At 47.8% G+C, this 17,590-nt stretch overlaps 1 protein-coding gene across 1 annotated transcript in view; it reads right to left on the bottom strand.

Moving 5' to 3' along the window:
* Positions 1-16,921, bottom strand: part of T265_07070 (hypothetical protein) — a gene marked incomplete at both ends in the record, with an annotated part of 25,540 nt that extends 8,619 nt beyond the window's left edge. The window contains 3 exons of the mRNA XM_009172499.1: positions 1,539-1,744; positions 16,679-16,753; positions 16,798-16,921. Coding sequence (XP_009170763.1) covers positions 1,539-1,744; positions 16,679-16,753; positions 16,798-16,921 — 405 coding nt within the window. The remainder of the gene's footprint in view (positions 1-1,538; positions 1,745-16,678; positions 16,754-16,797) is intronic.
* Positions 16,922-17,590: the final 669 nt, after the last annotated feature.

Below are 17,590 nucleotides of genomic sequence, written 5' to 3'. Positions count from 1 at the left end.
CCCGTATACACATTCCTACTACGAACTTCGTTGATACAGTGTCATCAGATTGAAGAGATACCTTACAAGTACACGTCAGTATGATAAACGGTCCCAGATATTGATAGCTCCGGTGAAGTTACTGGTTGCTCTGTTCACCGAGTTTGGCAATGGACTTGCAAACGTTTCGTCACCACACGAGGAGACTTTGTGAGTGTGCAGTTGGGTGGGTGACTCATTGTAATAACGGTATTATCCTCAGCTTAGTTCTCGGTCTGAACCTGCCAAGCTAGCGTTAACGCCAGAACAACCACCAGAGGTGCGCAAAGTGTATTAACACCCAAAACCAGGTCGTGTATAAAGCGTACGCCGTGACAAAACTCTGGAATTCCTGACGCCTTCCGGATGGGAAAACTGACAAGTGGCATTCGGCGAATACTGAGTCATGATTTTCTATTGGGTCCGCGCTTTCAACCAATCAGAGCTGGCTTTGATGTCGGACCGGCAAGCGGCCCGAACTTTCGGCCAATCTTGTGCAGCCGTAGCAGCGCCTAACTGCGAGCGGTAAAGCGGTATCGGTTTGGAATTCTACCCAACACCTGCTAATGCGACCACATTTGAACTTTTCATGGGGTTCAACGGGGATGTTAGTTTCAGAGAAGTTTGGTAAATAATCGGTGTATTGAATTTGTCTAGCAAACCTGTCTGAAACGATGATTACTCAATCGGTCCCAAACATCTCCCAATAGACTGTTAGTTGTTGACAGTAAGGTGAATCCGAGCTGTAGCTAGTTGGTGCATAAGCAGACATTCGTTAATACTTTGGTCAAGGCAAGCCTCCATTAAAGCGGGTGGTTCGAAGCACACAGTCAACAGTTTACGGTATCCGAGCAAGTAAAGCTTTGGCTAGTGCCAACACCGGCTAGATAGATTGCAACAACTGTGGTGTCACCCGGAGCGGCTAGCGAGTGACATGAGCTTTAGAGCTGCAACAAATGCTGTCGACAGGCGAGCGCGCAAAACTAGACCTACCGATTCGCCTAAGCGCCCCCAGTTATGTGTAATAAGAATAGAACGAGACCGGAATGACTGACGTGGAGCGTAGGGCGGTCAACTAATCGCTTTTCGTAAGTTCGCGTCTACAGCCAGAAGCTAGAAAGTTACGATAACCAGTGTTATTGAACGCGCTTTGTGAACGTGGTGTGTTACTGTGAATGGAACGTTCAGTTAGTATCACTAGCACATGCACCCCCACATACGCAATGACTCCGTCCGGAGCTGTGAAAGGATCGACCCTACCAATAGTTCTTTCCTCCTGGATTGTACAAGATACAGCTGGCCTATAAGACAGGTACTGATCGAGACGGAAAGTGACAATATGAATCACACGAATTTTTGAAAATGAACCTCACGATCACTTGGCGTATTGTGAAGCAGGCACCTAGGATGTCTGTATACCGACGATCGATACTGCATACACACGTCAAGTACGTACTGCTTCTGAGGCCCACCATCGCAGAAGGGTCAACAGAAACTAATAATGCGCAAATAAGACCTACCTCTGTGGAAACGGCTCGCTTGAAATCAAGATCCAGCTTATTCCCAGCCAAAGCGATCACTTTGACTGCATTCGACCGTTCGTTGAGCTCATTGACCCAGGATTTGGCACGTTCAAAGGAACTTGGGTTGGTGATATCATAGACGATGATGGCGGCCTGTGCACCCCTATAGTACATTGGGGCGAGACTGTGATATCGTTCCTGGCCTGAGAATTAAAATACACGGAAATATGGCGAGTAAAGAATGTCTTAGAATACAGAGGAAAGGCAACTGATGCTGTTTGGTAGGAACTAAAGGACAAATCCAGCTACTTTAAGATACAGACAGCTTTTGCAACTTCGGAGGTTTCTGTTCCTAGGTTATCCTGGGCGATAACCTATCCACAACACGTGAGATCCGAGAGTGAACTAAGCAGAATGGAATAAAATATACAGAATCAACTAACTGAAATAGTTTCAAGTTCACCTGCGTTTGGCCACACGGGAACAGAAAGACAGGATCAACACGTAACGGCCTTATTCTAGAAGGATCCAGATGATGGTTGACAAGATGGAGACAAGCGGGGGGGTGCCTAACACATCATATTCAACCACCGAGTGACACGAAATTTTCCATGTCATTAAAAAGCAATTCGCAAGAGCATTGTATCGGTAAACGGAGTGGACATTTAAAAAGACAATTTAGCTGGCTTCCTGCATCATGCACTGGAATCGATCAATGACACTTAAAGAGAAGCAACGCAAAGATATGGATACTCTATTCCAGCATAACTAGGCACTTGGTCCAGGTTGCTTACAGCCAGTGACTTCCGACAGCACAAAAGGTTTGGCGATCAGGATGCCACAAATAGCAGGGTTACGCGAAGTAAGGTACATCTAAAGTGATCCCGATACGCCGCATCAACCTGGTTGTTGCGGCATCCAAGGTACTATTGGGCACCATTTGGCACAATTTAACGGGTTGGTGGAAACCAACCTGGTATTTACTCGGAAGATGCATGTGTTTACTACTTTGCGATAAGTCCTGACTCGAAAGTTGCTTTTAGATCAGATACGATACCAGGAACCGTATTTAAACTCAATTATCTTCCGAAGGCGTTCTACGCCGATTTACGATGTAGTCGTAAATCTAGAGATGCAACTTCAACCGCTTAATATTAGCGCCAGAGGGCTGGCGAAATGTTTTTCAGATAAAGGAAAGCTGGAGTGACCAGGTCCAATACCAGCTAGCCGGGCAAGGCAGGGTGTAGACTGTACTTTGCACAACCCCGGCAATATATACACTGACGTCTCCTTAGCATTGTCTGATGGAAGAATGAAATGGATGATAAGTACCTAGAATAGTTATCGGGAGTGGCGAATCGCTGTTGGCAGAACTGCTACTCAGACTGCAAGACTTGCATTGGCCAGACCGGCCGGCCGGTCGAACGCTCTTCGCTAAACCATGTTTTGCGTTGAAATGCTCTAAAGATCAGTCGAAGACCAGTGAATTCAGTTGCGCTAGTAAGTGTCATCATCGGGAAGTCACCGCGAAAAAAACATAAAGAGCCATAAATTTGAGACAAGCCCCGCTTACGCAGTTCACTGAGCTCCCACATCAGACTTCAGACAGCAGCTATCGATAACATCCACTGACAAATAGTGCCCAGACATACGTACCCTAACCGGCCAATACAGTCCCACAAACTGTTGTGCAGCTACTTTCCTGACCTCCTAAAATCATCGGTGAACGAAACTGTGGCAACTATAACCGTTGCACGACAAGTACGCGGTTCTTGCAGCTGGTGATGATGTTGCATAGTTGTAATGCAACGAAAGTGATTGATACTGCCGACGGCCAATGCCTATACGAAGCCTGCTCAAATTTCAGGGTCAGGCTCGAACCACCGACCTTCAAGCCACTGGCTTCACGCATTAACCGCTGAGTTATCCCAACCCTACCTAACCCACTGCTTTTCAAGTATGTCCTTGTCCTCCTGCGTTACTGTCCCCATTCTTGTTCATCTATCGACTCCGTAATCGCACCGGTAGGCATCTTCAGTGAAATTTCTTAGACAGATTGAGGCACAAAGGAGAAAGTTTCGCCATCTTACCATTTGAAAATTAGTTGGAAGTGCTTTACCGATTCCTGACACGGCCGTAGTACGGATACAAAACTGAAGGTGATCGACTGCTTGTTCGCGACAGGAATTCTTCCGCATTGCACGACAAGTACGCGGTTCTTGCAGCTGGTGATGATGTTGCATAGTTGTAATGCAACGAAAGTGATTGATACTGCCGACGGCCAATGCCTATACGAAGCCTGCTCAAATTTCAGGGTCAGGCTCGAACCACCGACCTTCAAGCCACTGGCTTCACGCATTAACCGCTGAGTTATCCCAACCCTACCTAACCCACTGCTTTTCAAGTAAGTTCTTGTCCTCCTGCGTTACTGCCCCCATTCTTGTTCATCTATCGACTCCGTAATCGCACCGGTAGGCATCTTCAGTGAAATTTCTTAGACAGATTGAGGCACAAAGGAGAAAGTTTCGCCATCTTACCATTTGAAAATTAGTTGGAAGTGCTTTACCGATTCCTGACACGGCCGTAGTACGGATACAAAACTGAAGGTGATCGACTGCTTGTTCGCGACAGGAATTCTTCCGCACACGCTTTACCTCCGCACTTAACTTACTTCAAGCCCACAAAACTTTCCAATGACCGCCTTTAAGAACTGCTGCCCTCATGATAGGGAAACTAAACATGAGATGTTTCTTATCGAATACTTCGCTGCCGTAATTTATTCGAGAGCTTTTATTATGGAAAGAATAAAAGCAGATGGGGAACGGGTTTCGTGCTAGCCTACCGCAATCATTCTGAGGTGCCTACATCTCACGACACTCATATTCCATTTTGAAACTGATAACAATAACGCCACTGATATGGAATAATAGCCACATCTTGTATCTTTTCCAATGAGGCACAGCGGACATCGCGTAGAACCCATTCCGAAAGGGGAGTCGCATTGACAACGCAAAGACTATAGGATCATCCGAAGCCCTTCTGGTTGCGATACCCTGAATTTAGCACGGAATACAGCACCCCTTTCAGCAGACGATGAATCTGCATGCGCGTTACATGGCCTAATCAATGCAGCTCCTGGTGCTGAACACATGCTTCGATGAACGTCGCTGTTACGCAACCGAAGACTTGCTTCCTAATTATATCGTTGCGCATTAGGGTCCTGAAACAACGGTTATCGAAGACCTGAAGACAACTCCGTTCCGCTGATCGAAGAGGCCAAGTCTCATAACCCCTACCGTAGCCTGATATACATGTGCCTTGAGATTCAGGAATATGCCACTTTGACGCGAACCGAGCCTTAGGGATTTGTATAGTGACCTCATCTATCAAACCACTTCCAAATTTGTGAAACACTCCACAACTTCAAGTGCCCTTCTCTGAACTGTAAGTGGCGTGTTCAGTGCCTGCACGCACATGGGTACAAAGCGCATGTGGAGGGATCAGTGCTCAGGCCAGCGGTCGAGGCGTTCCTATTTATTGAAGATGGCGCTGGTTTGATGGTTTCGCACACCGGCAGTTTCCGAAAGCCGGTCGCACAAATCAAACAACCATTCTCAGCATTCTTTGCTTCTTTAATTTCCTTAGCCTTCGCGGTCGGTGCACGCCGTTTCACTTGAAAGCTGAGAATTCGTCGGGCTGAACTATGTTCGGAACCAGAGGATGCTTTCTTCCGTGGTTCAAGCATCCACACTGTTCTGTCAGTCTAGTGTGCTTGAGTGGTGCTGACAAACAAAACCCCCGGCATTGTGTAAAAACATGGTGATCTAGTTCCGGCGAAAACTGATAGCCGATGGTGGAAGAGTTCGGAGAACGATTGTGATATATTCACCCAACTTCGGAATCTGCCAGCTCCTCAGTTTCCAGGCCATCTGTTCGCCACACACGCGGTTCTGAAAAGCGGGAAGAAGCCAAATCGGGTGAGTACGTGATCTGAGTCCCTCGGTGGCTGATGGTGATGTGATATGAAGCAAACCCGTTGTTTGGCCATCAATAAACCTTCCGAATTACGGGTCCAATTATTTTATCAAACTAACAAAGCTCTAAAAGCCGCATCCTCAGAAGATGCCAGTTGTATTTTGGATGAGATAGGCACCAACCTCCATAAAATAGGGAACTCGGTGTGTGGTGCCTCTTATGGAACACAATGTGAGATACCGTATCTCTTCGAACACTGAGCATATTTCAGCCACAAGGGCTGTTGGATTTCCGCTGGACCATTGTCTGTGTGCGGATAGAGAGATCTGGCAGACTCAGAGAGCTCTGAAAATTGAGAAAGCCATTGCAACTAAAGTGTTGGAATATCTTCACGCTTGGTACAAAAAACAGGATCAAAAGCGGTCGTTAGTGAGGTTATAAGTGACACCATGGAAAATCGAATGAATAATAAGAATCAGTGCCTTCAGCGCTGGGCTGAGTATGTTGGAAAGCACTTCACCCACCTATAATCATGTCTCTCGATTCGAATTTACACCCTCCTTCAATTTCTGAAGTACTGTGTTACGCCTTGAAGCACGGCAGACTGAGTCCCGATGGCTCAGTGGTTAGAGCACGAATTTACTGACTGGAAGGTCCGTGGTTTGAACCCGATCTCCGGCTCTCGATTAGCCTGGGTAACTGGCGGTATCCCAGCCCTCGTGCTTCATCGGGTAACATGGTATCTGGGTGCCGAGAGGGTGTTACAGCCGAACGATCATTACACAGTGTGATGTGTCCCTATGTTTTGTCTTGACTTGTCTTGTTTAAGCTAGATTGAGGGTGGGAATGCATTCGTACAACCTGGGGCCTACATTCAGAAAAGAAACCCGAAGCGAGTGCTCCAACGACAAGCTTTATTTTATAGTAACACTCAACTGAACGCATGAGGCGCAAACCTGAAAGCCTCAGGCGTCTTTTTTGGCGTGATTGGAAATCCTGCGGAATGACATGTAACCGGTTCTGACGGCGAACTTACTGTCACTTCTTAGCCAGACTGTCCAGCCACTTCCTGTCCGTCGAGCTGGACTTGTGTGAAGTGAAGTTCAGGGACGCTTGGTCAGTCCCTCTGGGGCGCCTTGCTCCAACATGATGCCCAGATGTTTCCATCTCAATGTCTTTGGGATGTGGGTTATTCTTGAACGTTTCTTCAAGGGAAATTGAGCTCTCGTCAACCTTTATTATGACCTTCTTCCTCCATAGCTGTAGGTTATTTAAGCACTAGTTTCAATCACTGATGCATTGCCATCTGTAGTGCTGATATTACGCCCAACAAACAGAGGTCTTGGTATTAGCAAAGACAATGTGTATGATGTTTTTGGTGGCTTGGTACTGTGAACTTAAAGCACAGATTGCGGTCGCTGGTTAGACTCAGCGCAGCAGAGATTCAATTAGGTGGTCTCGGTACAACGGCTGTTTTAGCCATGCAGTAATGCAAACAGTCTTTATGCAGCAGTAACTACGGATATACTCAAGTCATGGTGCCCTCTATTGGGAAATAGCGCGTGATCGGAACTGTAGCGGCTGGGACCCTCGGTACACGGTCTTTAGCTGATAAACCGAATGGCTGAGGCAGCCATCGTTGTTAAACCATGAAGCCTGGTGGACACAGGTCAAGGAAATGGAGACGAAAATGTTGGGAATGCCCAAAAGTAAAAAGAATAATCATTCGACTGTACCACCCTTTGTGCAACTAGCTGTCATGCCACCCGAGGGCCAAGGTGCTACTAGATTGGCCATGTTTAGAAAGGAACTCGAGATGCCAAGATAACTTCGGTTAACTTGGCAGCGGGCTCCAGAAAACCGACCGTATGCGAAACCAACAAGACTGGCTGGGACATCCTCAATAGAAAGGCCAGTGCCTGGATTGAACACTTTTGAGCAATTACTGCCATCCCTTTGCATAGTGCTGGGAGTTTTGCCTTTGACGCGACCCAACCAGGCGAACTCAAGCAATGGATATGAGATCGAACGGTGGCACAGCTTAAATCTCGGAGAAGTATCCTAGCCTATCCGAACATAACCCAGTGCGAAGAGTGAGAGTATGCGAGCCGACCGTGAAGTATGGTGGACACAGAAAGCCAAAGATATGGAAGAGACCCAGAAAGCCGATAATGCCCGAAGATTATTTCAGTTGATCCGTGCGACCGGTCACCGGAAACCCCCTGTGAGTGAATGGAATGGAAGGACCATCTCGAATGAAGAACGCCTCGACCGGTGGGTTGAATAAATACTTCGAACACCAGCTTGCACTCATCTAGAGCCTACAGGTGAAATAGAACCCTGGACAGTGAACGTGGAACCACATACGGCCTCGGAGGTCTAAGACTGCATATGTTCTCTCAAGCGCCACCGAGCTTCTGGTCCGGATGACCTCCCACCCGCACTGTTCAAAGACGGGGGTGAATTCCTTAGTCAGCGCCTGTCCGATCTGTTTCCTTGAATTTGGGAAAAGGAGCCTATTCCACACAGCTGGGGTCGGTGATAGTGCCCATTTTCAAAAAAAGTGAGTCTCGTAGGCACAGAGATATCAGCTTGACCCCGGTCGCAACGAAACTGTTGACGTCAATTGTGCTTCGTCGCCTTACGGTGGCTCGTGAGATACTGACTCGAGAGCAGCAAGCAGGATTCCGGCCTGGTAGGGCTTGCGTTGACCAAATCTCCACACGCCGTCAGGCGCATCACCATCATCAAGGACAGCAACATCAGTGTTGGCACTGATGCTTCACTGCCGTACAGCTATAAGGTTCGCACAGTAAAAGCAAGAGAAAAAAGTGGATGGGGGAGGGAGGCCTAGTGCTGGCCTATGGTCAAGCATTCTGAGGTGCCTACATCTCCAACCGCTCAATCAGACATTATGGAAAGAAACTGATAGCACGAACGCCACTGACATCAATTAGCCGCCACGTCTTGCAACGTCTCCAGTCAAGCACGGGGACCCTATCCTGGAAGGCTTACGACACCTAACACGCTGACGCCATCCAAAGCCAGCTACACTTCTGAGACATCGGTGGTCGAAAACCTGAAGACGCCTCACATCGTCTGTCCGTAGAGGCCATGTCTCGCACCCACACAACACAGCCCTTACAGTAGCCTGGTACACACGAACCTTAAGATCCATCGAGATACCTTTTTGATGCCACAAGTGACGCAAATTAGTAAACGTGATTCGAGCCTTTGGGATACTTGCACTGACTTAATCAGACAAGCTTCCGTCAGAGCTAATACAACTACCGAGGTATGTAAAGTTTCCCAAAATCCCCAGTGATTCTCCTTGAATTGTAAGGAATATGTTCGCAGATCGTACGTTCTGAAGCATGGCTTTGCATTTTGAAGGTGCAAGACGCATGCCAAGAGATGGTATGATGGTGGTCAGCCGATTCAACAGAGCTTGTGCTTCGCTTTGGTCTCCAAAGATGAGGGCGATGTCATCTGCGTACTCCAGGTCGACAAGGCTTTCATCAGCAACAATTTGAACACGGGGGTTTTGAAGACTGTCCAGTGTCCGCCTAATTATTTCATCAATTACAAAGTTGAACAAGAATGGGGAGAGTGGACATCTTTGTCGGATACCACTTTTTGTAGGGAAGCTTTTGGAGAGCTCACCATACACCCTCACTGTTGCGAGAGTCGAGTAGCTCTAGGAGATTAGAAAGGAGACAGAATAGAAGGACGTAATGTATGCTTTAATCAGAGGGAGGGGGCGAGATGGCCCAAGTGGTTAGAGCGCGAATTTACTGACCGGAAGGTCCGTGGTTCGAAACCGACCTCCGCCACTCGACTTCCCTGTCTAGGCTTGGGCAACCTGGCAGCATCCCAGCCCTCGCGCTTCCTTCGGGTGGCATGGCAGCTAGGCACCGGAAGGGTGCTACAGCTGAACGCTTTTTCAGTAGTACATGAGCTGAAACTATTTAGTTAGTTAGTCAATGGTCTATGCAAATATAGTCATGACATTCACCCGTCCAGAAGTATGTGAATATAGAGATCGGATTATGTTTACAAACTTCTGGGGCATGCCCTGTTGAGCAAGTGTAGCTAAGAGAACTGATCGATCGACAGGATCGAATGTTGAAGTCAAAGGAATACCAGGGTTGTGGGTCGTCTGTACATGTGGCGTTGCTCTAACACCTGACCGAGTGTGAAGATGTGGTCGAAGCAGCCTCGATTTCGAAACTGAGACGTCTTCAGGTGCTCGACAATCGTTGTCTCAGAACCATAGCTCGTGTGGGTTGGTTCGGCGAATCCGTAATGAGGCAGTTAGATAGCTCGTTTTCGGTCGAGCAACGGGTACTTCCATCGAAGTGTGTCCAGCACCAGGAGCTGCGTTGGTTGGGACCTGTGTTGTATATGCCTTCCAGGATGAGGACCCCGTGATTCTCACTGCGCCTGGTTGGAGATACTACGAGATATGGCTGCCAACCGATGTCAGTGGCGTTTTTGTTGTCAGTTTTTATCCAGATTGCCCGAGTGAAGGTCTGGAGGTGTAGGCACCTCGGAATAATTGTGGTAAGCTAGCACTGAGTCCCTTTATTTTCTTTAGAATAAGGCTCTCAAATAAATATGGTTGTACGGCAGTGAAAGATCGGTTCCGAACACTGATGTCATGCTGTCGATGATGAGCGTGCTGTAACCTTATCCAGATTGCCCGAGTGAAGGTCTGGAGGTGTAGGCACCTCGGAATAATTGTGGTAAGCTAGCACTGAGTCCCTTTATTTTCTTTAGAATAAGGCTCTCAAATAAATATGGTTGTACGGCAGTGAAAGATCGGTTCCGAACACTGATGTCATGCTGTCGATGATGAGCGGTTACTGCTGTAACCCGTTCGATTCCAAATATATGACCGCATATAATTCCTTAGGCCCCACTAACCTCCTGGCCGCGATGACCTCTCACCAGCATTGTTAAAGGATGGGCTGAGGTTCTAAGTGAGATGAAACCATCTCAGTTGGCTGGATTGAAGGCAGCGTCAGTTTTCTAAAAGGGTTCACAATCAATCCGCCAATCATAGGAGATCAGCCTCACTCCATTTGTAGTCACTAATCCTTATGATGGTCCGGAAGGCACTGATTCGAGAGCCGCAGGTGGGATTTCGACCCGGTAGAATCAGTACAGAATACATGTTCACGATCCCAGGTGCCGGAGAAGTGTCATAAGTACAAATGACACAATTTAGGTATTCCAGAATTTTCAATCTGCATTCTGCTTTGTTGGTTGATCTGATCTCAAGCACTGCTGAAAGAGCTGACCATCGTATCATCCGAAGGTATGTGCCTGATATCTATGAAGTGCAAACTGATGCTTCAAAACGTTCAATTATTGGACGTGCTGCTTGCAATTCGAGAAGCGCTGAAGATTGCGGAAAGTTATGCAAACGGCCGTTGAATTAGGTTTTACGTTAGCGCCAAGCGAAATCAGTCCAGGAATCTCAAAACTACCACCGCGAAGTCGCGCATCATGTTGGCGCAAGTTTCGCACGTACCAGGCTACAGTGGGGATGTTGTTGGATGGCTGCGGTATAGGTGAGCGTCTTCAGGATTTTGACCTCCAATGCCCCAGAAGCGTCATCGAATTTGTCACGAGCTAATTAGAGAACGGATGTTTGGTTGTGTAGCAAGTACATTAGCTACGGTAAACGCCGAGAATTCTCAGGTGAAGTGGCTCATATGCTAAGTATGCCGAATCATCGTCTATGAGACGAGTTTTGCACATTGTGCTTCCCTCAGAATGGTGCAAACGGCGAAGTGGACATTTCGCTCAAGAGGGTTGCGGGTCTCTGAAGAGTCGGAACGTTGGTGCAGTGCGCCTTCTAGGGTGAGGTCTCCGTGACCCTCCTCACACTTGATTGGAAACATCACAAGAAGCAGCAGCTAGCCGATCTCTGAGCCGTCCGCGCTGTAAGGTACAAGATCGTCTGACTGAGCAGTTGAAGGTGTAGGTACCTTAGTAAGCTTGTGGTAAGGGAGCATGAGGTCCCTTAACTATCCAGCCATTTGCTTTTTTCAATTCCAGGTAAGTCAACTGCAAAACACTCTCGATAGCTGGCTGCCTTTTCACTCGAAGGGAGCATGAAGGTTGAGATACTGCAAGGTTGCTTACACCTAGACATGACCAGTCGAGATGCTATGGTTGGGTTCCAACCACAGACCTTTCGCAGCTTAACCATTGACGTATCTTGAACTCTCCGACATGATTAGACTTATGACTGTACGGCACTGAAGCATCAGCCCCAACGCTGATGGTACCGTTTCCGATGACGGTCGTTTTTGAAACGCTTGCCCGTGAAGCGATACCTCGGAAGCTCGCCGTGTCGACAGACACGCGAGCGTGTAAGAACGGATGGGGAGATATCTAGAAGCTTATTCACAACGAGCAGCGTCCGGAGAATATGCTCACTTCCTCCATTTCCATTCAACTTTATGATGAACGCCATTTCTTCAAAAACGCCGCTGTCCTCATAGCTGCTAATTTACACCTTGTCTACCGGGACTATACTGAAGATATTGTTCTCAACCTCAAAAATTATTGTATACTTGGCTTGCGAGATGGCTCATGGTTAGAGCGCGGATTTACTGGGAGCTGCCGGCGTGCGTCTCCGGGATTTTGAACTGGCAGAGGGGACGTGGAGTTATTACCTGTGATTTCTCGGCTGAAATGAGGCGTATGTGGTCCGATGGAAAAATATTGTATGGCCTACAATTCAGGCAGTTATATATTGCCGAAACAATCAATGCGACTCCGAATCCCGTATATTTGCCCCTCAGTTCGGCGATTCCATGTAAAGTACATGCACTGACTGCGCGATACACTGCCGTAGGCAATTGCCAGTGCTTTCCCATGGATTTTTCTGCGTCCCCATATACTTCAACCCTTTACCGGCTCGACGACGCCATGGAAGTGATTCCCACCAGTCCGACAAGTGGCAAAAGCTGCGGGATTGGTGGGAGTGTAGGAATCTTTGAACGTCTACCTGGTGTTGTCGAACTGTTACGTTTAGTGTCCGGTACATCTTCGCTCAATTCAGAATGACGTTACCTGCAATCCGTTCATATTCTTGCTTGTTCCGGTCAACGTTACCTCGAACGCGGATGAATCCAATTGAGCCGGTTTCATGACTTTCGATAACAATCATTTTTGCTCAAACCCCCTTCCATACAAGTCTCCTTCAAATAAACCAATTCGGAATCTCCGAAATCAGTCGCTGCCTACGGATTCGCTTATTCCTATCTGTGATAAGTACGACGCTTCTAGGCGTCAATGCAGTCCCGGTGCTCAACTAATCGGAGAACCCTTCTCAGTTGCTGCAGCCACAACAGCAACGACTGCAAGGAACACCTCACTGACCAGTTCGTTTAACAAGCTCACAATACGGGGTCGATGCCAGGGAACAAATGGAGTTGTGGTAGCTCACTCCGTCCCCAGAACTGTTCATGCGATTCCTTCCTCGTTGGAACTGATCCCGCCGGGATAGAAATTGCTAGAGGACATAGCTGGCCTGCCCGGACCAGTATCACCAACACCCCCTGGAAGGAATGTTGGTGCTCGACAACCACGCAGATGTGCTAGTGATCCAGCACAAGGCAAAAAATCTGGAACTAGGAGGTGGATCTCCCCGTGTTGTGTGTTCAACTTCTTCTCTGAGAGCTTGCATCACGTGGAAGCTGAGTGCATCTGGAAGCTGCGGACGCCAGGGCTGCTTGCGCTTCTCGTTTGTACAGATTTAATCATTCGCCAGTGGAAGATCGCTGTGACAGCGAGTGGGACACAGCGAATGGCAAGTCCGACGGCCGAAACAGTGATACACAAGGAATCCAGGGGGCTCGAGACCTACTAGGACGTCTTCGACCATACTCCACTCATCTCAACACAGACCAGGCTGATTTACGCAGCGCCTCACCAAATGGACGCAAACACATTGCAATACGCTCCAATCGGTCGACAGAAACACCTCCCAATGAATCCAACTTCCCTAACACAACTAATCACAGACGGCTACCTAAAATATAGACCGGCTAGTGCTTGTTTGCAGGTTCTTGGTTCGAACCCGAACTCCGACACTCGAATTCCCCTGTCTAGAATTGGGCAACCTGGCACTACCCCAACCCTCGTCCTTCCTCCTGGTGGGATGGCAGTTATGCACCGAAAAGTTGCTGCACACGAACGATCATCATCATCATGTTTGGATGAGCTGATTAGGTATTCCGTCCTTTGGCACACATTCTGCACCCACTATGTGCAGATTATGCTCCTCAACAGTCACTGAGCATATCAATTGTGATCCAAAGAGAGGTACTCGAGATTGTGGTGTGCTTTACGCATATTGGAAGTTGTATCACCTGTGACTGCAGGGACGGATAAGACCAAAACACGAGTCTATAAGACTCAGTTCGCGTTTGCTAGATTTAGGAGCACATGGCGATAAAGTAGCACATTTCAGAATTGGGCTACAGTGGAAATTTTGTGAGGAAGGTCAGATTCGTGAAAATAATCCAAGAATTCCCAAAACTAACTGAGACCCTCACACTTCATCAAAATCGCAATACGGAAGCCACCAAGCACCCCAATAAAAAAGTCACCCGCCGAGTGGACGTTCAAGCAGTCAATTAGTTCATCAACGACAAACAATCATGAGCTGCCAGGCATTTTATGGAAAAGCGACCGAGGACGCTAATCGCCGATCGAACAGCCTGGATCCAAGGTCAGAAGTGCGCTTTAAATACCGCTATGCTTCTAAAATAAATAAATAAAATCTTTCAGCTGTAGCACTCTTTCGGTGCCTAGCTGAGGTGCCACCCGAAGGTTGCACGAGGGAGATCACGAAACGCTTGGGTGCTGTCGGTGCTACTCGCCTTCCAGGATGGGGACCGCGGTGTAGGCACCTCGGAATGATTGTGTTAAGCTAGCACTAAGTCCCTCCCCCATCCACCTTTATTCTTTTCTTTACAATAAGGTTTTCAAATAAGTCATGGCTGTACGGCAGTGAAGCATTGGTGTTGAGCACTGATGTCATGCTGTCGTTGTTGATGATGATGCACGAGGGCTGGGATAGTGTCAGGTTGCCCAAGCCTAGACAGGGGAAGTCGAGTGGCAGAGGTCGGGTTCGAACCACGGACCTTCCGGTCAGTAAACTCGCGCTCTAACCATTTGGACCGTCTCGCTTCTAGTAAGCGTACACTCGCTTGTTCGTAACGGTGTTGCATTCCTTGTTGGCGTCTTTTTCCCGACACTGAAGCAATGGAGCGAAGACAGCGACTGATTAATAATAATAATAATAATAATAATAATAATAACCAGTTAGTTGTAGCACCATTTCGGTGCCTAACTGCCATGCCAACAATACTGACGAGTTGTCCAAGCCTAGACAGGGGAAGTCAAGACGCAGAGGTGGGGTTCGAACCACGGACCTTCCGGTCGGCAAATATGCGCTCCGACCACTGAGTCGTTTCGCCCGTTTTTCTGGTGGCTCCTGGCACAAAAGATGACCAGAAACACGAAAATCGTTCGGAGGCTTGACGGTGTCCCGGAAACCTGATCGAAGACCACCTCATAACTCATGGCTCAAAAGCTCATGAGTTACGGAAAGTCAGTAAAAGACAATGGTCACCAAAACTTTTAAAGCTAAAAAAGAAGTTCAATTTCCAATAATTTGAACAGATTGTACAAGAACTTATTTATATCAAAATAATTAGTGACCCAGACTAATAGGATCACATGTTCTTGGACCCATACTTCACCCGAAGAGTTCGCCACTTGGCCAAGCAGAACGTCTGCGGCGTCCTTCCGGGTTCTACAGTATGATTCCCATAAATAGCTAACAACTATGACCTCACCTGACACCCCGCTGTGTGTGAAACCTGAGACTCCCATCGCCATCCAGAAACATATCTCGAAACCAGAAGTGCAGTCATTCAACATTAGCTGATTCTGAAACCAAGACCGGCTGTCGGTCGTTGCCTGCGATACCGGGACACCGTTGCTTTGCATTCACACGACACGGGAATGGGTCTCAACTGCAAACCGAATTTCCTCGAATGTGAAGTGCAGATACCACTGTCGCATTTATTCATAACTACGAGAGAAGGCTCTGGGGTGGTGTACGAACTTACCGACCGGAGGGTCCGTGGTTGGAAACTAAATTCGGCATCCCGACTGTTAGTGTCTAGTTTTGGGCAACCTAGCATTACCGCAAACCTTGTGCTTCCTTCAAGTGACGTGTCAGCTAAATACAAAAGGGTTCGACAGCTGAGATTACTTTATTATTCACCCAGGCTGACGTATGTGATTAGGTCGAAGGGCAGTGAGCAGGCTGATTACGATTGGGTGAGCGAAGCGAATGAGACAGATGAATCAGTTAGAACTTTAGCTTAGCGAAAAATAAAGCACTAGCCCTGAACACCAACCTGATTGACATCGGTCCAACCAGGGGAACGACTATGAATACGTTTTTCCTAGCAGGTGGTTGCCCATTTCACTAGATTTCCGACTAAGATGCTAGTTCACGATAAGCCTTCGCTTATGGACTGACTACTGATGGGAACGCAATATTTCGACCACAACAGTACCTACGCTACTTGTGAAGACGCGGGAATTCCGATATTATTTACTGAGTGGACCTAAAGATGCCAATCTCAACCACACGCACCTCGTGCTTGAAGGCCCAGAAAATGGAATGAAAAGCACTGGCGGAACTACACTTGATTGGTGACAGCTATTCTGTGCAGTGGGAAGAGTTTGACGTTTGAACATCAACGTCCACCACGCACTTCTTCCCCCAACTGGCCTGAGACATAGATACAAGTACCTATGGAGACGGGTAGGTGAGGATTACATGAAAGTACAGGATAGGTGTGCTGGCATAAGCATGCATTATTTGGCCCGCCCCGTCATGCAGGAAGTAAATGCGACCCCACTGATGGAGCGGCGTGGTCGACGTGGCATGTGTTTCTAGTAGCACGCAGGAAAAATAGTCAGGGGGCTGGCTTTTCTTCAGCGGAGTTTGTTCCAACCCATCTGACTTTGACGACAGATTTGCCGGCGAAATGCTACTACCGCATGGACATGCAACTTGCACATTAGGTGTTCAGTGTATCAAAACGGCTTCCATTTACCTGCAGTATCCCAAATTTCAAACCGGACTGACCGTGGAGGGTCCCCACATATCACCGTTTGCGTTAGGAATGCGGCTAAAAGTTAAACAAATTGCTCTGATGAGGACAAGACAACGTACCACCAATGGTTGCCTCCTGGAATTCACTGAATTGTGCCTTTACGAACCGAAGAACGATACTAGATTTTCCCACTGCTGATTCCCCCAGAAGGACTAGCTTTGAGTTGAGCTGTCGGTCCGACATCTAAGTTTTTTTAGCGCGATGATGACCAGGTAACTGCAACCAGGTGTAAGGGATTCGCGGCAAGCAGTATCCAAACACGCGGGGCGCGGGGAGCAGCGCACTTAAACAACGAACAGAATGCATTCAGTCTGTGCAATGATAGGCATAACAAAATTAGCACTAGCAAAAGTGGTATAGAACCACCATCCCACTGTATTTTCGTGCGTGACCACAAACTCAAAGTCTTCTTAGTGTCCCTATGGACAACTGTAAACCATCTTCAATGGATTCGCAGTCGAGTAGGAAGCCAGGTTTCTCGCTAGCTGATACAGGGCGAGCAACTCTGGCTTTCGAATTGCCTTGAATGTAGTTCCTATATTGAAGGCCGTGGCGCTGCTGATAGCTTCCGGCTATTCCAGGATGCAGCAAACGAGAAGCTGTAATTCAGAATCCCGATGTTTTCAGTGCCGTTGTTTGTAGGGTGGAAAGTGTTCGGGTATTGGTTATTATTTATCCTTTTTGATGTCTGGTTCTAAAAGAAATACTGCATGTATCGTACGGTGCAATGCAACACATTGCTAGCTGTGGCACGATCAGTCTCATGTATCCACCAGAGGAACCGTTTGTTTTCATGCTTTGCGCGCCTGAGTTCAACTGTAGGCGGACGCCGATGTGACGGGGTAACCGAAC

The sequence above is a fragment of the Opisthorchis viverrini genome, assembly GCF_000715545.1.
Source record: "Opisthorchis viverrini unplaced genomic scaffold opera_v5_157, whole genome shotgun sequence".
NCBI lineage: Eukaryota > Metazoa > Platyhelminthes > Trematoda > Opisthorchiida > Opisthorchiidae > Opisthorchis > Opisthorchis viverrini.
Note: the sequence above shows the minus strand (reverse complement) of the source record. Positions and strands in the feature narration are given on the sequence as shown.